This window comes from Ursus maritimus, unplaced genomic scaffold, assembly GCF_017311325.1.
Source record: "Ursus maritimus isolate PB19 unplaced genomic scaffold, ASM1731132v1 scaffold_19, whole genome shotgun sequence".
Taxonomy (NCBI): Eukaryota; Metazoa; Chordata; class Mammalia; order Carnivora; family Ursidae; genus Ursus; species Ursus maritimus.
Genome location: NW_024424341.1, coordinates 56,923,950 through 56,945,303, shown reverse-complemented (window position 1 = coordinate 56,945,303; position 21,354 = coordinate 56,923,950). Strand labels below are relative to the sequence as shown.

Genomic DNA, 21,354 nt, shown 5'->3' with positions numbered 1-21,354 from the left:
AGAGACACGGGAAGCCCCAGAGACGTGGGAAGAAATGTGGGGAATGACAAAAACAGAGATGGGGAGAGGGGCAAAATATCAGACACAGGGAACCCCATAGAATGAGAGAGAGATGTGGGAAGACACGGAGACAACAGGAGAGCAGCACCGAGGGGCGCATGGCCAGAGGCACAGGGATGGGGGGACAAGGAGGAGGAAGCTGTTTGGATCAACAGGAAGGCTGACCTCTCCGAGTGCCTCATCCCCCTCCTCCCACCCCACTCTGGGCTAGGAGGAGGATGCTGGGGGGCACCAGTGACCCTTAGTGGCAAGGCTGTCACAGGAGTTGGGATCAAGAGTCAGGGCAATTCTGGGCCCCAGTACCTCCAGCCAGGAGACCACGGTGGGCCCATCCCAAGCAGCAAAGGGCAGGCCCTGGCGGCAGGCCTCTTCCAGAAGTTCGTGCCTGGGGACAGAGGCCTAGTAGGGCAGGAGCTCTCAGGGGCAGAGAGACCACCCAGCCATCCTGGATGGGCGCCTTTCCCACAAAGCCCCTCCGAAGCACGGTTTTGTCTTTCAGTGGAACACTTCATGAATTTGCCTGGCATCCTGGCGCACAGGCCATGCCAGTCTTCTCTGGATCGTTCCAGTGTTAATATATGGGCTGCCAAACTGAGCCCCCAAAGCACTTTTTATGAAAACAGAAAACTTGGAAGAAGGTTTAAAAAAAAAAAAGGAAATTTCTGTAAGTGGCCTCCCCCAGCCCACCCTATACACACACTCACTTCCTCTTGTTCCTTCGGTCCTTGTCTCCTGGGCCCGTCAGCTTGGCTAGCCCCAGGGGGTCCGTGGCCAGTGTCTCGTCCGATGGTGTTCCTGCTGAAGGCAGGGAGGGGCCAGAGTTTGGAGGGTCTCAAGTAGGAAGGAGACTCTCTGATGTCGGGGGCTGCTGAGAAGGAGGCCAGGGAAGCGGAGGCCCCGAGGGAGTGATAAAGCCAAACAGGAACCAGTTTCACCTGCCAGGCCGGGAATTGGAGACATCCCCAGAACAGGGCTGGGTTCCCTGGGCTGGCCTCGGTAAGGTGGCAGTGGGACGCTAGTAACTCTTTAACCACTGGCTCCCCGGGAGGGAGAGAGAGAGGGCGGGCGTATTCCCTGATTTGTGGTGTTTGCCAATTTCCATTGGTGTAAAGAATCCCACCAATTTCAGGCTACCGATGTAATGTCAAGCAGCCCACAAAACTCCTGAAAATTGAACTCTTGGCTTTCACAGGCCAGTACAAGCAGGCTGCAGCACACCAACAGCCCTGGCTTTAGGTGGCTCTCTCTCTTTCTCTATTTAAAAAATAGGTAAATGCAATAATAAAATTCATTTAGCTCCCCACCTCCAGTCACCCAGGCAGGCCTCAGAGTGCCCTGTCCTTGTCCCTCTTCCTTCCCTCTCCCACTGCCAAGTCCTGCCCCTTTCACATCCTATGAATTACCAAATGAATGAAGACTCAGAAGAACGTCAAGTGAACTTGTGAAAAAGAAGAAGGAAGGAAGAGAGGAAGGAAAGAAGGAAGAGAGGAAGGGAGAGAGGGCTGGCATCACAGTCCTCACCCAGAGAAGAGCTGTCCCGGCCTGGTGGTCCCATTCGCCCCTTCTCCTTCTTGCCAAAGAGACGGCCTATGGACGACTTGATGCTCTTCTTCTTGGGGGCTTTGTGCAGGGAATCTGGGGTGCCTTCACTGGGTGAACAGGACAGAGTGAGGGCAGACCCCATCGGGGATGTTTCCTCTCCTCCCAAGTCCGTGTCCATTCCCCTGACACATCCTCCCAAGCAAACCCCTCCCCATCCTATCCATTGTCCCTGCTGACCTTCCCCGTGAGGGCCCCCCATCTTCCAGGGATCCTGCCTGCAGAGCCAAGGCCTGTGTCATTCTCTCAAGGCGAGCAGAGCGGGGAGTGGGAGGTGGGGTGTCTCCTGGGATGGCTGGCCCCTCCCCTCGTGGAGCCCCAGCTTCCTCCTTGGGGACATGATTCTGGGGACAGAAAGGCAGAGAGGCTAAATTGAATTGGAGAGGTCATGCCGGGGGCTCTTCATTAGTTGGGATGCCTACTAGGGGGTGTCTGGGATGCCCCTGGTTTGGGGTACCATTTCTGAAGGTAGCCTAGATCAGGTGGGGGTAAGTTGCAGAAACATAAAGGCAATGAATCGGCCTGGAGCTTGACCAGCCGGTTTTTATGTATCCTAGCTTTTGGTGTCAGGAGTGGGATCCTCTCAGACTCAAGGAAAGCTAATGAGTTACACATTCTGGAAGCCGGAAAACTGGATTTAAGGCAATAAAATAGGACTAATATGTCTTATTCCTCTTCAATGATCAATTCTGAGAATCTAATATTAGCTCTCAAATGTTATGTTTAGTCATGGGAACCTTAAAAAAAAAAAAAAAAAAAAAAACCCTATGAAGAAACTTACTGCATAAAACAGGTAAAAGCAGGCCAAATCTGAGTAAAGTACTAGTTAGGGTTCAGATACCCCATGGCTCAGCTTCCTCCTTATGCCCTTTAAGTTGAAACTTTTAGGGAAAGCTAGGTTGCTTTTGAAAATCACTGGTGTGAGCGGTTATTGTTGCTGTTGGTTGGGGAGCCCTGTCTCCCATCTCCACCAGCCACCCCACCAAAATGAGGAGACTTCAAAACACTCACAGCTTTGTCGGTGCCCTCACGGGCAGGGCTAGGGGGTGCCAGACGGGGCGTTGAGTGGCCAGAGCTGGGAGGGGAGGGGCTGGCAAGGGTAGAGGTAGTAAGGGAGGGGGGCAGTGAGCAGCTACTGCGGTAGCGGCCCAGTGAGTCCAGGCCAGAGCCAGACACCCGGCTCTCTAGCTCTTCTGCCCTTTGTTCCGTTGTCTCCTTCTCCTCTTGGATAAGCCTGAGGAGGGAAAGGGGGCAGACTGGGTGAGAGAACAGAGGCAAGCAATGGGAGACAGAGTCTGGGGATCCCAAAGGGCCAGGAAGGCTTGGTGGGGCCAGAAGAATTCTGAGGAAGGCATAATGAGGTTAGAGGGTCTTGGTGGATTCATCATGGCCTCACAGATTCAAGGGGAGTCAGGGGGTCATGAGAGGCTCAGGAGGTCATGGAGGGATGAGGGACAAGAGGAAGATCAGGGTCTGCATCAAGGCTTCCATGATGATAACCACATGGTTCTATAAAATCATAAAAAAGATTACTATGGGAAAGAGGTCCAATTCCAAGGAGGAAAGAAAGAGCAAGATCATAAGACTGGGGGGAGATCAGGGACTCTGAGGTCAACCCAGAATCTAGGAAGTTCATGGGGTCATCTGGTATGTGAATCAATGCCTCAACTCACAATGACTTTGGATGGAAAGTGGAGGTCATGTTCGTATATTTGCGGGGGCCCATGGAGAGTGTGTTGTTAGAGAATTGCCAAGTAGGGCAATTTCTGGGAAATCAGGGTAGACTTTATGTCAGCGGGGGATTCGTGATAAATCGAGGATTCTTGTTATATTAAGTCGAAATTCTTGGTATCTTGAATTGAGGTTCTTGAAGTATTAGGGTGAGCCTCTTGGTGTTTGGGATTGGGGACCTTGTGTTGTATTGAGATTCTTGAGATAGTGGGAGACTCTGGGTACTAGCTGTGTGAAGCCATGACATCTAGGGTGTACTGGAGGATTCTTGGTGTACTGGCTTGAGAACTTGGGTATTTGGGAATGCAGCTTTTGGTGTATTGGGAAACTGTGAATACTTGGTAAGGAATAGATAGATATGAAGCACAGAGGAGACTTCTGGGTATATCCTGAGGGATTCCTAGTTACTGGAGGGAGTGTTGGGCTGGGGGAATTCCTTGAGGATAGTAAGAGAGGAGATGTGCTAAGGCCTTCAGAGGGGTTACAGGGTCAGCTCAGGCAGGGTGGAGAAGGACTGGGTCAGCGCTCACTTGATCTCCTTGTTGATGGCTTCCAGCTGCTCCTGAAGCATGATGGCGAGCGTCTGCACATCGGCCTGTCCACTGGGGGAGAGCAGCTCAGCCCCAAACATCCCCTCAGCCTCCTCCTCGTCTGAGCCATCCAGCTCCCCCGGGAACGGGGGTGGCATGGACCCCGCAGGGGCAGACCGCTCCCACTCCTGTCTCTGTGTGGGGATAAAAGGATGTCAGGTGGGCAGGAGCCAAGGTAGGTGCTGGGGCTTCCCTCACCTCTACCGACCTTGTCCACTGTCCATGACCTTGCCCATATCCCCTGACAAGGACTGGCCTCACCTTGTGATCCAGCCCACATACTTTTCCCAGCCCAGCTTTGTCTCTTGACAAGTCCCTTTCCTTGACCAACTGTCCCACCCAGGACTCTATCCCATCTCCTGATTCCACCATTTCCCTTGACCCAGGCCACTTGCTTTCTTCAACTTGCACCCCCATTCTAGGATTCTACACTGTGCCCATCTCCCATTCACCACCCCTCTCCCCACCTCATCATTCTGCTAAGGTTCTCACCAGGTAGCAGGATATCCACATGAAGAGACATCGGGCAAGTGGAGAGGATGCAGTTGCGGGAGAAAAAAATAGACAACATGGGTCCAAGAGACACTGTTTCTCAGCCCAAGCCCCTCCCAGAGCCCCGCGTATTAGACTCCATTTCCTACTGCTGCCCACCACCCCTGCTCAGTCCAGGCCCCAAAAGTGGCTGCTGACCTTGGAGGGCTCATCCTTGACCCCTGACCAGCGACCCCTCTTGCCTGCCCGGCCACTGCCAGGCCCATAGGGGTCCAGGTGGGCACCAGAAGGTAATGTGGGTGCCTGGGAGTAACGGAGCTCCAGGGCACTGCCGGGGAGAGACCTGTGGGCATGGAGAGGGCAGTCAGAGACCCAGGGGCCAGGAAAAGGGCAGAGAGGTCAGGCGTCATGGGAAAAGGCCTGGGGTCAGAGGACTGGGAGGGGGATCTGAAGTCAGAAGTCAGAGGTCATGAAGTCAGGTATCAAAAATAACAGGAGTCAGTGGAAGCCTTGGGAGAATAGGGAGTGGGGTTGGGGAAGACTTGGAGATCAGGAAGGATGACCTTGGCCAAGGGGGCTCCTACCAGCAGGAGTGAGGCAGGACTAGGGTCACCTGGAGTAGGAGGATGGTGGCCTTCCCCGCAGCTGGTCGATCTCCATCTGCATCCGCTCCATCTCTGCCAAGAGCTGCTCCTGGTGGGAGGAGTTGGAGGTATCAGGTCAGAATCCACCCCGTCCCTGAGGAATAGCCCCTCCTGGCCTGGCTGATGCCACCCCCCAGCAATGCCTGCTCCACGTCCCTGGTCCTAGGCCCCCAGGCCCTCTCCTCCAGACCCCTCCTTACCTTGTTGAGCAGCAGCTCATCCTGAAGCTTCTTCATGTTGGCAATCTCCTCGCTCAGTGAATTCTGTAGAGGACAGGGGGACGGTGAGGGGGTGGAGCCTGGAAGGGGCACGTCCTGGGGCTGTAAGTGTCCAGAGACTGGCCAAAGGCGGCCCCAGGGGAATGAGGTGGGCAGGAATGGTGAGCTGGAGGGCATGGGGCTTGTGGGGCCAAAGATGCATCTGAGGAGGGGAATGCCTGGGAGCCCCAGAACCCAGCATCCTGTGTAATAAAAAATTCGAACTTTGAGGGTCCAGGGATGCCTGGGTGGCTCAGTTGGTTGAGCATCCAACTTTTGGTTTAGGCTGGGGTCATGACCTCGGGGTCGTGAAATCAAGCACACACACACCCCCACCCGCGCCCTCAACAGGGAGTCTGCTTGAGATTCTCTCCCTCTTCCTCCCCCTCTGCCCCTCCCCCTGCTCACACTCTCTGTCTAAAATTAATAAATAAATAGTCTTCAAAGTGTGAGGGTTCAAAGGGTGAGAAGCTTGAGGAAAAGCCAAGAACTCAGGGCATGGGTGCCCCAGAATTCAGCTCTTGGGGTGTTTAGACCAGGTGAAAGAAAGGCCCCAGCAACAGTCCAGAGAAGCTTGTTGAATTCAAATTCCGGATGCCCAGATTTGAGATCTCAGCTAACTGGTCTGGGGAAAGGTCTGGGGCTCCGGGATTCCAGAAAGAGGCGGTCTGGGACTGCAGGTTACTGAAGTCCCGGGCTGGGGCACACCTTCTCCTCCAGCGCCCCCATGCGCTCTTTGAGGTGCAGCTGTAAGCGTTCGTTGGACTCGCTCAGCAATTTGTCCACCGTCTCCGACAGCCGCTTATTGTGGTCATCGTTCATCTTCTCCCGCTGCCGGGCCTGCCCAAAGGACAGCGGGACAGGGATGCTCAAGCCCGCCTGGCCCGGAGTACCGCCCCTGCCCTGGGCTCCCGCCCCCCCAACTCCCCCCCCTCACCCAAGCTCCCGCCCCAGCTTCAAAGCCCCACCCGCTCTGCAGTCGTCCGCCCCCTCACCCGCTGCAGCTCCTGGTTCTTCTCCTCCAACTGGGCCTCCAGCTGCCGAAGCCGCTCCTCAAAATTCCCATGACGTTCCTCAGCCTAGCGGACAGGAAGCCAGGGCATCTGACTTTACCCCACTGGGAACCAGTCAGGCTCCGGCCCCGCCTCTTCTAAGGCTGGGCGCCCCGCCCCCCAGCTCCAGGCTCCTCCCCCGAGAGACTCCAGACCCTGCACCAGAATTCACGCCCTGTCCCTTCCTCAGGGTCCCTTCTGTCTCTTTTGCGTTCCGGGCCACCCGGTCAGTCAGGACTAGAGAACACCCCACAAACCCCCAGGCCCTGCCCCCATTCCACGTTCTCTCACTTTCCTAGACCCCCCTGGCCCCGCCCCTTTCCCCAGAATCCCAGCGGCAAGCCTCCTACCCCTCCGGACTGAAGGCCCGGCCGCATCCCTCTACCCCGCACCCCCACACTCCCGCCCCAGGCCTCTCCTCACTTTGTTGAGCGCTGCCACGCGCTGGGCCAGTTGTGCCTCTATCTCGGGCAAGGTCTCCGCCTTCTGCAGAGTCTGCTGCAGCTTCTGCTTGGCGTCGTCCAACCATTCCGCCAGCTGCCGGCTCTTCTCTTCACTCTGAGGGAGGACAGAGGTGGGGGTGGGGGGTGGAGGGGGAAGGAGAGCAGCTAGGTCACACAGGCCGCGGGCCTCGCCCCCACGTCACCTCCCCGGCCGTGCCCCCACCTGCCGGTACAGCGACTCCTTGCTGGCCAGCTCGTTCTCCAGCTTGTCGTTGGCATCGTGCAGAGACGTGGCCTCACGCTGGGCACTCAGGTAGCGCTTCTCCAGGGTCGTGATCCGCTCCTCCATATCCTCCCGCTGCGCAAGCGCCTGCAGAGGCGGCAAAAGGTCACGTGGACGCCAGTTCCCAGAAAGCCCGGCGGGTAGTGTAGGCTTAGAACCCCAGATCAGGCACCCCAGGGTAACCTGGGAAATGAAGTCTCCTGCTATCTGGGCGTCAGAATGGTGGAACCACACCGGCCAAGAACTCTCAGGAACAGCCAACCTTAGCACCCCGGCCACCTGAGAGTTAAAATGGTGGTACCACACCTCCCATGAGCTTCTAGGGTGTACTGTCTTAGACCTCCCCATATGGATGACCTCTTCTTGGCCCACTCTCCTCAAAAATCCAGGCCTTAGGGGCACTTGGCTGGTTCAGTCAGTAGAGCATGTGACTCTTGATCTTGGGGTAGTGAGTGCAAACCCCACCCTGCGGGGAGAGTTTACTTAAAAAGAATAATAACTACCTTTAAAAAAAAATTCCAGTTATATGCAAATGATGAATCACTAAATTCTACCTCTGAAGCTAGTAAAAAAGAGAAGAAAGAGAAAGAAAGAAAGAAAGAAAGAAAGAAAGAAAGAAAGAAAGAAAATGAAAGAAAGAAGAAAGAAAGAGAAAGAAAGAAGGAAATCCAGGCCTTAGATTTTTCACCAGCTTCTAGCACAGCTCAGGCTTAGAATCACAGAGCAAGTGCCCTAGGGTCTCATGAAAAACAAAAGTCCCTTTTTCACATCGGAGGAAACATTTCCCAAGAGCCCCAGGGTAGCACAGGCTCAGAAAACCTAAGACAGGGCTCCAGGGTCTCAAGGAAGAGAGACTTCAGCCTAGGGGTCCATGAGGTGGGGCCACACTTCCCAACAGGCCCCAGGGCCATCCAGGCTTAAAACCTGAGGTGAAAGTCCCAATGGATGATGAAAAATAAAGTGCTCGCTCTTCTCATCCAATGACTTCCAGAATCCATACCCTACATTTCCCAGCAGTCCCAGGGACATAGGAGTTAGGATCAAGGGGCCTAAGCCAGGATGGGGTGAAATGCAGACAAAGGACGTCAACTTAGAAGCACAAGAGTGGGGTGCCTGGGTGGCTCAGTTGGTTTAAGCATCCGCCTTGGGCTCATGTCGTGATCCCAGGGGTTGTGGGATAGAGCCATGCCTCCAGCTCGCTGTTTAGCAGGGAGCCTGCTTCTCCCTCTTCCCTCTGCCCTTTTCCCCCAACCCCTCCCCGCTCATGATCTTTCTCAAATAAATAAATAAAATCTTAAAAAAAAAAAAAAAAGCACAAGAGAATTTCCCAATGATAATATCCCTTGGACCAGGTATTGAACGCCTACCATGTGTGTGTCATGTGCCAACCCTCTGGTAAGGGTCTTAAATCCCATTCTACTGGTAAGCAAACTGAGGCTCAGAGAGGAGGAGAGTCCACACAGCTTGTGGACCGAATCCAGGTTCCACCATTCATGAATTCTGTGACTTTGGGGAAAGGAGGACGGGGAGGGTTGGGGGAGGGAGGGACAGAGGGCAGCCCACCAGGGGCTCCGGCCTCACCTCCTTGAGGTCGCGCTGGAGCTTGGCGTTAGCTTCCTCGGCCTTACCCAGCTCGCGGTGGGCGGTGCCCAGCTCCTCCTCCAGCTGGCTCATCTGGCGGCACAACACCGCCAGGCGCTCCCGCAGCTGGCACACCTCCGCACGCTGCCGCTCCAGGGCCTCCTCCAGCTCTGCTGTGCGCCGGTTCGAATCCCCGCCAGGACCAAGGCCATTGGCAAGGGGCTAGAGTGGGAACAGGGAGAGAAGAAGGGACAGAACCCGGAGTGGGGAACACAGAGATACAGAGAGAATACAAGGAGAAAGTTTATGGGGGAGGGAGGGAATCAAAGATCAGCCTGGAGGTCGCAGAAGTTAGCTAGCACTTGAATCAGAGGTCCAAGGCCAATAAGGATCTTTGGACTTCAGATGTCATAGAGGTAGTGAGGATCATACCAAACATTAAAAGGACCATCACAAAGTTAGGGGGCTGAGTCGAGGTCACAGGGATGGGGATCCTTGACGAGCAAGGGAAGCGAAGGACTTCCACCTCTCACCTGCCCGTCCCCATCCTTTCCGGGCTCCTCCAGCCCCGACCGGCGCCTAGACAGCTGCTCTCGAAGGCTCAGCGTCTGGGAACGGAAACGGAGATCAGGACAAAAGGAGTCCTAGGGCCCCCGGCTCTACTTCCCACTGGCACTGGTCCTATTGGGGCCATCCCATCCCACAGTCTGTCTTTAGACCCTGCGCCTTCATTGTATCTCTCCTTAGCCGCCCAGTGTGAAGAAGTCCACCCTTACTCTTCCCCCTAGCCTCCTAGCGGCGGTATCCTCTATGGCCTTAACGTTCCCCATCCAATCATTTCCTCCATAGCCGGTTCTTTCCCTTAGCCCCGAACCCACCCAATCAGCTCCACCCCATTGGTAGCTCCTTAGTCCCTCCTCCTTCTTGGCCACGCCCCCACCTCCTGATTGCTCAGCTCCAACTCCTCCTCTAGCACCGCCACCCGCTCCAATGCCATCCGCAGCCGCTCCCGGACCTGGGGATGAGGGCAGGACAGAGTGAGATGGGGATCAGACAAAATCTAGGACAGTTGACCATGAGGCCGAACACCCCTGGGACGGCCTGATAGGGCGACATTAGCATTTCTCTACCCGTAATGGATGTGTAGCTCCAACCAGTTACCAAGGCAGCCCCACCCACCGGTAACCCCCGAAATTCATTTTTCAACCAGTCAGGTCCCAGTCTGAGTCGCCCGTCCCAATCAATCTCAGTTAACATTCTTCCCACTTAGGACATCCCCAGTATCACGGCCAGAATCTCTCCTATCCAGTACAGCCCCAGACAACCACGGGCTTAAGTTCTACATCCAGGTTCTCCCGATTCGCATACCTTCTCATCCAGGGCCTTGTGGTGCTCGAAGAGGGATTTTAGAGCCTTGAGCACCTCCACCTCGGAAGAGACCCCACCCGGGGACTGGGCCTGGCGCTTTACCACGGTCATGCGCAGTGACCTCTCGTGCCTGGACACCAGGCATTCCAGGTGTTCAAGGAGAAGCTACAGGGTGGTCACCGGGCCAAGGAAAAGAGACAAGGGAAGAGAGGCAGGGTCGAGGACAAGGGTGGTTCAGACAGGTGGGGCGGACACACGGAGGAAGAGTGGAGCCAAGCAAAGGGGTAAGGAGAGAGGTCAGGAAGAGAGAGGGATATCAGAGGTAGGGGCATGGTCAAAGAAGGAATGGTGTAGGAAAAGAACAATTATGGAGATAAGGGAGGAGATGTGAAGGAAGGGGGGGACCAGAGGACACCAGCCAGGAAGTGAGAGCAGGGAGGAGAAGACAAGAAGGCAAGATGGGTAAAAAAGATGGGTCAGGTTGCAACACCTCGTGGCCCCGCCCACTCCGCTTAGGCCCCGGCCCCACACCCCTCACCCGCGTGTTGTTGCGCTCCGCCTTCAGCTCTGCAATCTCTTCCTCCCGCTCCAGCAGCTGCTCCCGACATAAGTTCAGCTCTTTCGTCAGAGCCGCAAACTCCTGTCCAGATGTGGGCAGGATCCGGACAATTAGATCAATATTTTCCCCTCTCCCTCATTACACAGGACTGGAAATTTGAAGGCCCCGCCCCTCCCTGCTAAATCCCGCCCCTTCCAGCGGCTCAGGCCCCGCCCATCACCGGCAAGCCCCCACCTCCATGCATTCCTCCCTTCCCTGCGCCAAGTCCCGCCCCTTCCGGACCGCCCTCTCCGCGCCTTCGGTGGTCGAGGTCCCGCCTCCCGCAGGCCCCGCCCCGGTCCCGCCCAGACCTGGGGCAGAGCGATGCTGAGCTGGCGCTGCAGCGAGTCCTTCTCGTGGCCCAGCTCGCGCAGCCGCAACTGCGCCGTAGCCAGCCCGTCCTGCGCCTCGCGCAGCGTCTCCAGCAGGCGCTCGCGCTCCGTGAGCATCGTGACCATAAGGCGCTCCAGCTCGCCGCCCGCCTCGTCCGGGCCCAGCGCCGAGCCCCGCCGGCCATCCTCGCTGATGGTGGGCATCACCTCGCACATCATGGCGGCGGTGCTGGCCTGCGGGAGTGGGGAGGGGGCAGGGAACAGAGACCGGCCTCGTCGCGGCACTGGCAGAGAAACTGAGGCACGGCCACTGGGATACTCCGTAGTGGAAACCGAGGTGGGGCAACCCAGGCATTGTACAGAAGAAACTGGGGCCCATCCATTCTGATCACGGCACAGGATAAACTGAAACTCATTGCTCTCAGGAAATCAGGCCTAGCTACGTGGGTGAGAGCATTTTGGGAAACCGAGGTCAGACTCCATCAGGCACTGGCAGCAAATCTCAGACCAGAGAAACCAAAGCCAAGTGACCCATTGCCTGAGTCAATGGGGGAAAATCAGTCTACCTATTCTGACCCTGCTGGGAATGCCCATTAACCCACTGCATGAATGAGAAGACAAGCCCAGCTGAGAACCATGCCTTCAGGAGGTCAAAGAACTGGGGCCACAGAATTAGGTCAGTGGTACCAGTACAGATTCACAGGGATGGTCTTCACCTATCCAGCCCAACTCCTGCCCCCAATTTCCCAGATACCTGGACCCCAGCTCCAGAAGAATCTAAAAACCACTCCACTTGCTAGCCATCTCCCACAACCCAGGAGTCCAAAATCCAGCTCCCTCCTACCTCAGGTTACAGGAGGCTGGGTCCCCAATTCCCTTCTCTCCCCTAGACCCCGGAGTCTGAGCCTCCAGCCGCCTCTTCCCCAATCCTGGGGGTCAGACAGGGACACAAGAATCTGAGATTTCAACCTCAGACCGAGAAATCCCAGCCTTCAGACCCCACTTCCCCCAGAATCCAGGAGTCCAGGCCCCCAGGCCCCATGAATCTGGGTGCATGAACCGTGGGCAGAGATGAAGGGAGGTCTCCTGAGCCGCTCCCTCCACACACATCAGGTCAGACGGGTCCAGCTGGCCTGGTCGAAAGCAGGAGGGACTTTCACTCTATTCCCTCCTTTCCTTCTCTCCCTCCAGGCAGCGGCATAACCGGTTCTGACAGTGGATAGTTCCCAGCCCCACCCAGTGTGCAGACTATGTCCAAAACCTGGAACTGGGGTCTTGGACTTCAATGAGAAGAGGAGGGGATGGAGGGCCCTGGAACCTGGGAGTGAAGTCAGCTAGATGCCTGCAGCCTTGGGTCTTTGAAGAGGTGCCCCTGGGAATCTAGACAGACACCAGAGGCCAGATTTAAGACAATATTTATAAGGAGACAGGTCAAAACCAACATGGTATCTAAAACCCAGAATCTTCTCGGGAGAGGCAACACAGGATGTTTCCGAGAAGCCGCTCTAGAACTTCAAATTCACTGAGAAGGAAATAAAATTTAGCAAGGCTGGGTATAGGATCTGGAAAGCCACTGGCATGAAGACAGTACAGAGTGCAGAAAGGACATGTGTTTCCACATGTACAGTGTGCTTGGGGTAAAAGCCTCACATAGGGCCAAGTAGAGGGGCATATTCTAGAACCCAGGTCTGGAACCTGAACAGTCAAAAGCAACCCAATAAATTAAAAAGTGGTCTGGGTCACTGAAGAACCCCAAACACAGAGGGGAGCATAATGATATCTAAGAATATACCTAGTGCAATGCATGACAAACCTAGTCAGGAGACATCTAGAACCCAGAACCTACAGGGATGCAGGTGTAACAAAGAATATAGCAGGGGTCACACTCTTGGTGTTATCATGTGTCTAGATGACAGACGCAAGGCAGAAGGTAGACTCTAGAATTCAGAACATGCCCTGGGGGTGGGGGGAAAAAACCCTAGAAAGTAGCAAAGAGTTTGCCTGGAACTTAGAAGTGCCTGGGGGAAGATTCAGAAGCATGCTGGGAATTGAGAATTTACTGGCATAAGGACTGAGCTGGCAAAGGAAGGGGTGGGGGAGATGTTCTGGAAATGAGGACATTTCTAGCTGAAGACTCCAAAAGAGGAGATGGGCCTAGAGCCTGCTTAGAATGCTAAGGTGGCAGATGGAGGAGGAAGCCCACAGTCCTCCAGGAGGTAAGTTCTAAAGGAAGGTCACATTAGGGAAAAGATGGACAGAAAAGGTGGGAACGGATGGGTCTAGAACCTAGTACATGAAAAAAGGAAGATGTACAACATTTCAGTGAGAATCCTTTAGATTTAAGACTGTAGAAGTGGATGGAACCTAAAATAGGAAAGTGCATTTTAAAATTGATAGCACAATTTGGAGAAAGGCTAGAACACATAATTGGAGCACACATATTCTAGAATGTAGAATGCCCCTGGGAAGAGAACGGAATCTAGAACAATGCCAAGGATGTGGCTGGAGCCTAGAACACACTTAAAATAAAATTTTAGCAGAGAATAAGCAAGTACTGTTTCTAAAAATTTGGAACATATGTGAGGAGAAGGTGGGATCAGAATTTGGTTTGGGGGCATTATCAAGACATTTGAACTCCCCTGGGGAAATACATGCCTAGAATTTAGCATCTAACCTAGAATTGAGAGCATACCATGGGTGAAAACAGAACAGAGATATTGACTGAGAGCGTTCTAAGATTTAGAAAGAATCTAGAGCATTGCAAGGGCACAGTTTAACTGGAAATATGGAAGATAGTGGGTAGGTTCTAGATCATCTAATGAACCCAGGTCACAGAACACATCTAGAGGAAGCAATGTATGTTTGGCTCATCAGCCTGAGAAGCTGTACTCAGAGGATGGGACATCATGACGGAAACATCATGATAGGGTGCTGGAAACATCTCAAGAAACTGGGTCTCAGCGAATAGAGAAGAGAACCCCCAGGGAGCCCAGTGCCTGAGATGATATGGGGATGAGGCAGGGGTTTAATAAGGCCACTAGAGATGTCAAGTTGAGGAGGGTTGTGAGGCTGGGGGGACCTGGGTCCCTAAGGGTAAAAGCTAATGGGCTTGATACTTGGTGGGGGCCTGGACTCCTGAATCGTTGTGGAGATAAAGGACAGGAGATGGAAGCTTGGAGCCTGAGTCCTTGTTGGGAAGGAGGGTTGTGGCTGGTGGTTTTGGTGGGCAATACAGAAGCTGGGGTCTGAACTCCTGGGTCCCTGAGGCAATGCAGGACCAGGGACAAAGCATCTAGGTCTCCAAGGGGGAAGGTGGGCAGAAGCCAGAGAATTGCATTAAGAATTGCATTCCAAGTCCCTCAAAGGGAGACAGTCATGGTGCCCAAATCCCTAAGCAGGCAGATGCTGGGGTGCCAGGAGGCTGGGTGTATTTGCCTGAGGGGCACAGGGGCTGTTGCACTGGGTCTCTAAAGGGGGCAAGAGCTGGGAAACTGGATTCCCAGGTCCTGAGCGGGTGGGGGCTACCAGCTGGGCCTTCAGCCAGACGGAGTGAGCACCGACAGGGCTTCCAGAGCCAGGTGGGAGCTGGATCCCTGGATGCCAAGGTCCCTAAGGGTGGACCAGGCAGGAACATTCAGAAGCCCTGACTCCTCAAGAAGCAGCCGGGGTCCCAGAAACCTGGGGTACTGAGGACAGGCCGAGAGGCTCGCCAGCGGAACGCTGAGGCCCAGGCGCCCGGGTTGGAGAGGGCCCCGGGTATCTCCGGGTCAAAGGCGCTGCGGGGGGTATTCCCCGCGCCGCAGGCGCCCCCTCCCCGGCGGCAGCAGCAGCGGGAGGTGGGGGAGGTGAGGCTGCCGAGTGCGCTGACCATGGACAGCTCCAGAGCGGGCCTGTGTCCAGGGCGGCTTCCGAGCCGGCCTGGACCGAAGGAGGAGGCTGGCTGTTCAAGCCGGAGGCTGGAGATGGGAAGACCGAGTGCATGAATAGGGGACTATGCACACCCAACGGGGGGCAGCTGGCCCTAGCCGGGGGTCTGAGACAGCCACGGCAGGTGTCTGGAGCTCCCGGGAATGGGCCGAGGAGGAGGATGTAGGTCCAGAGGGGGCTGCCGGGGCTGAACTGGGAAATCCAGGCTCCTGGGCCCCGGACGAGGCGCAAGGCGGCAGTACGCCTGGGATTCTAGGGTTCGGTTGGGGACTCTGAGAGCCGGGAGGGGCACGCCTGAGTCTCTGGGGTTGGGCTGTGAAATCTGGACTCCAGAGCCCCCTGGGATAAAGAAGGGAGTCCAGATCTCGGGAAGGCGAGGGAGGATCGGCGAGGGGTCCCCGGGGTGGGCGCTGCCAAGCGGGCTGGGCCGGGCTCTTACCTACCTGGTCCGCGGCGGCTGCGGGCGGAGCTGGGCTTCAGGAGGGACGTGGGGTGGGGTGGGGGGACCGGGCGGGGCCCCTGGCGGCGGCCGGGGCCCGGATCTGTAGCTCCGGAGCCCTGTCTCCGCCGCTCGCGCGGGCTCCGCGTCTCTGGCTCCGGCTTGGGCGCTAGGGACCCCCCCTCCCCCTCACGGTCTCACAGCCCTCTACCCCCTAAAATAGCCCCCTGCCCCTATCACCGTTCAGCCTCCCCCCCGCGAGGCCGCAGCCGCCAGATCCAGGGGTGCCCACCAGCGCCCCCCAAATCCCACCTCCCCCCAAAAAAAATTCCTCCTCCCTCCCCCCCACCCCAGCTCCCGTGCGGTCGTGGCCCCTTTAACAGGAGACTGACAGACGGCTCTGAATGGCCAATGGGAGGCGTCGTCGGCGCCTGCCGGTGGCTAAACCCCGCCTCCGCACGGAGTGGGAGGGGTCGCGCGGGCGGAGAGCGGAAGGCGGGGCTCAAGGAGCGTTGGCCAATAAGCGCGCGGCGTGCGGCGGCTGGGGCGGGAGGCGGAGTCCGGCAGGGGGATGATGTCACCTGGAGCTAGTGGCGCGCGGCGTGGAATGCAAGTTGCGACCCCGGATCTCGGAGGTGGCGCGCGCCGGCCCTAGCGCCGCACGGGACGCGAGGGCTGGACCGGCGGTGAGGTGGGAGTAAAGGTTGGATTTTAAGGCGGGGGCGGCTTCCGGAGACACGCGCTCAGGTTGGAAGGTGGGGTAAATGCCGGGTCGGCGAGTGCACCTTGTTCTGCACCCCCTGCGCCCACCTCGGGAATTGCATGCGGCACCTCCACCCCCCACGCTGATGATAGTACAGCCTGCAGGGCTCCCCTGGCGAACGAAGCTAATGGTTCGCTCCACCCCGCCCACACAGAGGCCGCCCACCGGCTCTGCAGCTTCTCAGGACTCCGCTGTCAGACCAGCTACAGAAGGGGCTTGGCCTTCGCCCTCAGTCTCTCTTTAAGGGCAGGCGGCGTTGTCTTCGGTTACGACCCCGTACTGGGACCCAGACAGGGTCCCAGCCTCCGCCTTGGACTTATGCCTAGGAAGCCGGCCAGCCTCCGCCTTCAGACCTTGGGGGAAACTCTTCCTCTGCTCTCAGACTCTGAAAAGGGTTTCTTCCCGGCCTGCTCTAGATTTCAGCTTCTCTCCCTCCCCCACATCCCAAGACACTCTAACCCCACGATGCAAGACAGACACACAGACACTCAGTGGGGGTCAAAGATCTTTAAATAAGGAGCCGGTGACAATAAATACTGTACAGGGTAGGGCGCGGGGTGAGGGTCCAGATACTGTGGTTTCAGCCTCGAGACTCTAAGGACCTGCAGAGAGAGTGAAGAGATGGGAGCCAAGCTCAGGGGAGGGGACCCGGGGAGGCCTGGGAGAGAACCAGGACCGGGGTTCCAGAGCCAAGGGCCCAGGGAAGTGGATGATGGATTCCGGAGAGTAGATCTTGGGATGACAGTGAGCTGGGTGTCCCCAAGGGATTTAGCCAGAATGGCTTGTAAGAGCCTGGGTCGGGGTCAAGGGTCAGAACCCCAGGGAGAGGAGCCAAGGCTGGAGGTAGCCATGAAGGTCCCAGAAATCACTGGCCTGGTTTGGGACTCTGGGGATAAAGGAGGCAACAGGGACGCCAGGGGTGTGGGGGCAAAGGGCTCACGAGTAGCTCTGGTGCTGCTGGCGCCGGCGGGCAGAGCGCATCTTCTCAAAGCGGGCCTCCATCTCCTCCAGGACGCGAGGTGTGTAACGCACTACCAGCTTCACGGAGCCCTGGGCTGCCTTCAGCAGCTCCACTGCCTTCTCGTGCTGCTCACCCTCAACGCTCTGCAAGGCAGTGCACAGACACCTGGGCCTGGGGCCTACCACCCACATCCAGCCCAACACTGGAAATGGGACCTGCTGTTGGTGGGCCTGGTACCAGCCCGAGATGTCAAGGCCTCGTGTCCCCCCTTAAAACCTTCATGTCGGGGACAAGCCCTATCTGCCCTCACTCACTAAGCCAGACCTCCAGGTCCATCTTTATCCCCTCTGTCCCCAAAGCCTGTTAATCCCCAGCCCCCTCCCTCTTGCTGACTCCCTCCTCTTTGTCCCCACCACCTGGCCCCAGCTCAGGCTTCATCCTCTCTCCAATGGACTTTCACCTAGCCTCCTCCCTAGAACTTCTGGCCTCCAGTCTCTGCCTTCAGTCCGTCCCCTATAGAGTCCCAAAGGGGTCCTTCTCAACCTCCAAGCTGAGCCTATCCTTCTATTCACAGACTTCCCATGGCTCCCCAGAACCCCTGAGACAAAAATCCCAGCTTCTCAGGCTGGCACTCAGGCCCTGCATAGCCAGCCCCCACTCCCGATCCAGCTGTACTGCCGTCTAATTCTAGACCTAAGCCCTTTCTGTTCGGCTCGGAGGAGTGTACAGTCACAGCCAGTGCCTACAACACCTTAGCTGCTAATACTCTTCTCTACCTTAGTTGCCTGGAGAACTCCTTGTCCTTCAAAACCCAACTCAAATGTTCCTTTCTCTGCAAAAACTTCCCTCATCTACACTGGTCTGGTGAGATCCACATTTGGGCTCTTGCAATGCTTTGTGCTTCTTCATTATACCTCCCCAGATTAGGACTATTGCAGTCAATCTCCCGCACCAAGAAGGGAGTCCTTGAATATAGGAGCTGAGGCAAACTTCTCTCAGGGTCTGTAGCAGTGCCCAGCACGCAGTACTCCACCACTGCATGTTGAATGAATAACAGCAGGGACTGTGCTACCTCGAACAGAGTGTAAGCCCAGCCTCAGTCGCCACTCACCACACCGTTCACTGACAGCAGCTGGTCCCCGCGCTTGAGGCCTCCGTGGCGGTCAGCCACGCCTCCAGGGATGACACGGGAGATGTAGATGGGGGAGTTCTGCTCCTTGCCCCCCATGATGTTGAAGCCCAGGCCCTCATCTGTCTTGGGCAGCTCCACTACCCGGGGATGTGCGTGGCCCTCGCTGGCTGTGAAGGCAGCCACCGTGGCCTGGGAGAGAGAGAAAGCCCTGGGAGGTGAGGGCCGCTCCATGGTGCGCAGGCTGATGGGGGGGGGGGATCTGGGCCACGGAGAACGATTTGGGCCAGATCACTTTCCCACACGGGACGACACCTGCCACAGTTCAACACAAGCTCACACTGTAATAATGAGTGTCTCTTAATTCACTTTGGATGCTTCAGACATGTCAAAGAGAACATCTCCACTTGGTGTGAGCGTGTCTTAAATACTCAACGCTTGCCAATCTCGACTTTTAATAGAGAAAAACAAGGCCTGGAAGGAGCTGAGAGCCTCCAGGAAGCAGCAAGAAAGAGCATACAACTACAGTTTAAAAAGATTTCACTGTTTAGGGGCGCCTGGGTGGCACAGCGGTTAAGCGTCTGCCTTCGGCTCAGGGTGTGATCCCAGCATTATGGGATCGAGCCCCACATCAGGCTCTTCCACTATGAGCCTGCTTCTTCCTCTCCCGCTCCTCCCTGCTTGTGTTCCCTCTCTCGCTGGCTGTCTCTATCTCTGTCGAATAAATAAATAAAATCTTAAAAAAAAAAAAAGATTTCACTGTTTCATGCTATTTCATTGTATAGGTGTTCGAAGGTATCTTCTTGTCAGGTATATGGCACTAGTTTCCATTTGAAGTTGCTCAAGATGCCTTTATATGACATTTAAGTACAACATATGAGATTATAATATCAGTAAATAATAGTAACGCTGGTACATAGATTTGGCAAAAGTCATGAAAAAACAGGCATACCTGACTTTAGGAAGTTACTAAGCTACACCATGCAGTTCAGTGGATACCATGAGGGATGGGTAGGGGGCACCCACCTTGGCTGTGGCATGGGCCCGGATCTCAGCACTGCCCGTGATGTCCAACGTGTCATAGAGCTGCTCATACACCTGGTGAAGACGCCGCAGCATCAGGGAAACAGCAGCTCCCTCCTCCCTTCGATGCCCGAGTCCAGGACCGCAGACCCTCCCACCCAAGGATCGGCCCCGCCCCCCGCAACCCGGAGCCCGAGGAAACTACAACTCCCGAAGAACCCCGGAGCTAAAGCGCGGGCACCCCAAGGCGGGCCGCCCCCGGCGCTGCTGGGAGGCGTAGTCCCTGGGCTCCGGGCGACGACCAGGACAGCGGCCGACCGCTTGTGCCCCGGCGCCGCGCTGCTCTCACCTCCCGGATGGCAGAGCAGAAGCGGCTCTGCAGGACTCGCTGGAGGGCCTGCAGCTTCTGCGGGGGCAGCTCCCCACTGCGCTGGAGCCGCTCGAGGAGCTCCACCGCTCGGGACACGTCTGCGGGGCGGGGGCGGGGCGCAGAGACACAAAGTCAGAGACGCGGAGAAGCACGGAGAGATGCGGCCAGAAGCCGAGTTAAGGGCGAGCGCTGACAGATCCCGGGAAAGACAGCCGAGTCCCAGTCGGACACCCGCAGAGTCGCCGGGGGCAGGGGAGACTGCGGCCGGCCAGGCGCCCTGCGCCCCAGGATGCCCATACGCACACAGGAAGAGCTGTGCAGTGGGCGCCCCTCCTGGGCCCGCTAAGCCCACGGACCCTCCCACACCCACAAACCGCGGCGCCCCGCCCCGCCCACCCCCGCTCGATCTGCCCGCCCACCCGCCGGGGCCTGGCTGGGGAGGGGCGGGGACCGGGGTCCGGGACGCGGGCCGCGGCCGGTGGGCAGGGCCCCCTGGCGCGCTTACCCCGCTCCAGCCCCAGCGGCTCCACCAGCGCAGCCATGTCTGCGCCGCCGCCGCCGTGAGCCGCCCGCCTGCCCGGTCTCCGGCGAGGGGGGCGGGGCTAGGCGAGGCCACGCCCCGGGCGGCTGGCGCCCCCTGCGGGGGCGCGGCCCGACGTGCGCTCAGCTCCGGGCGCCGCGACCGCCCCACCTGCTGCCACGCCTGTCTGGCTGCCCAGCCCACAGTCGCCAACCGTCTGTCCCGTTTGCGACCCCTCTTCTTGCAGCTTGTTTGCACCTCCTTCTGTTTCACTGCCCTGCCCGCTACACCTGTCTCTCCCCTTTCTTTTTTCTCCATGTTCACTGGACAAACGTTATGTTAAACATCTGGACACGATGGTGAGCAGGGCAGACAAGCCCACTGCCCTCAAGGAGCTTGGTCTGTGCGGGAGGGGAGGTAGACAACCAACTACGGCTGTGATGAGAAACTGGGAGTGAAGACGTGTTGTTCTAGGAGGGCCACTGACAATCCTTGGAGGGAAGATCATCAGGAGGTGGGGCGTGAATCATCTTCCAGGCAGAAAGAGCCCACGAAGTAAGAACTGGAATGGTTCATGATGGCGAGAAGGTAGGCAGGACGCAGGTCATGCACGGCCTTGTGTGTTGGCGTACACATGAGGACTTTGGACTTCATGGAAACTCCTGAGAGTAAAATGTGATATTCAAATGTGTATTTTAAGATCCGTGTAGCCACGGTGCGGGGACTGGATTCGATCGCAGCAATAGTGGGAGCAGGGGGACCAGCCAGAAGGCTCTCCCAGCAATCCTGAGATGGCTTGAGCGTGGATAGGAGACAGGAAGGACAGGTGGACAGATTTGGAAATGTCTGGACCTGTCTTGGTGATTAGTTGTGTTCATTAGCTGGGGGCAAGATAATATACAGTGAAGAGGCCCTGGGACTGAATCCCTGAAACTCCTAACATTTCAAAGTTAGGAAGAAGATAAAGAATGGCAGGAAAGTAGGAGGAAAACCAGGTGGGAGGAACCGTTGAGAATGCTTTTTAAAAAGAAATGGGCAGTAGGATCAGATATACTCTAGAGAGGCCAAAGAAATGTAGGAAACGTGGACAAGACTGTGGAAAATCTGACTGCTGCCCACCACACCATTAGCTGGAAGGGGAAATGGAATCCTGAAAAGGACTTTTGCCAAGTGAGAGGAATGGAGCAGGTAT

At 56.6% G+C, this 21,354-nt stretch overlaps 3 protein-coding genes and 1 non-coding gene across 5 annotated transcripts in view; 1 reads left to right on the top strand and 3 right to left on the bottom strand.

The window, feature by feature from the left end:
• The window catches only part of LOC121103551 (liprin-alpha-3-like), a gene marked incomplete at its 5' end in the record, with an annotated part of 22,989 nt that extends 7,448 nt beyond the window's left edge, over positions 1 to 15,541 (bottom strand). The window contains 20 exon segments of the mRNA XM_040634433.1: positions 364 to 445; positions 765 to 858; positions 1,582 to 1,709; positions 1,840 to 2,003; positions 2,671 to 2,893; positions 3,921 to 4,108; positions 4,671 to 4,815; positions 5,086 to 5,165; positions 5,317 to 5,379; positions 6,082 to 6,213; positions 6,369 to 6,452; positions 6,849 to 6,983; positions 7,092 to 7,238; positions 8,733 to 8,954; positions 9,266 to 9,340; positions 9,673 to 9,747; positions 10,101 to 10,265; positions 10,639 to 10,740; positions 11,010 to 11,264; positions 15,401 to 15,541. Of these exon segments, the coding sequence (XP_040490367.1) occupies positions 364 to 445; positions 765 to 858; positions 1,582 to 1,709; positions 1,840 to 2,003; positions 2,671 to 2,893; positions 3,921 to 4,108; positions 4,671 to 4,815; positions 5,086 to 5,165; positions 5,317 to 5,379; positions 6,082 to 6,213; positions 6,369 to 6,452; positions 6,849 to 6,983; positions 7,092 to 7,238; positions 8,733 to 8,954; positions 9,266 to 9,340; positions 9,673 to 9,747; positions 10,101 to 10,265; positions 10,639 to 10,740; positions 11,010 to 11,264; positions 15,401 to 15,541 (2,700 nt within the window).
• LOC121103577 lies at positions 553 to 659 on the bottom strand. The gene has a single exon (XR_005835828.1). It is a non-coding gene; the product is annotated as a U6 spliceosomal RNA (small nuclear RNA).
• A 266-nt stretch (positions 15,542 to 15,807) lies between the features above and the next one.
• Positions 15,808 to 16,675, top strand: CUNH19orf73 (chromosome unknown C19orf73 homolog). The gene is given in 5 exon segments (XM_040634432.1): positions 15,808 to 15,891; positions 16,052 to 16,192; positions 16,194 to 16,349; positions 16,351 to 16,398; positions 16,400 to 16,675. Coding segments are annotated over 5 exon segments (705 nt in total).
• LIN7B (lin-7 homolog B, crumbs cell polarity complex component) overlaps positions 16,652 to 21,354 on the bottom strand; it is a 4,870-nt gene continuing 167 nt past the window's right edge. Inside the window, exons 1-6 of one of the 2 annotated variants that reach the window (XM_040634283.1) lie at positions 20,148 to 20,256; positions 19,622 to 19,740; positions 19,276 to 19,347; positions 18,232 to 18,441; positions 17,100 to 17,263; positions 16,652 to 16,761 (exon numbers count right to left, since the gene is read on the bottom strand). In XM_040634283.1, coding sequence (XP_040490217.1) covers positions 16,740 to 16,761; positions 17,100 to 17,263; positions 18,232 to 18,441; positions 19,276 to 19,347; positions 19,622 to 19,740; positions 20,148 to 20,184 — 624 coding nt within the window. In that variant the 5' untranslated portion in view covers positions 20,185 to 20,256 and the 3' untranslated portion in view covers positions 16,652 to 16,739. Of the gene's footprint in view, positions 16,762 to 17,099; positions 17,264 to 18,231; positions 18,442 to 19,275; positions 19,348 to 19,621; positions 19,741 to 20,147; positions 20,257 to 21,354 lie in introns of those variants that run through there. The other variant, XM_040634282.1, reaches the window with a different exon arrangement.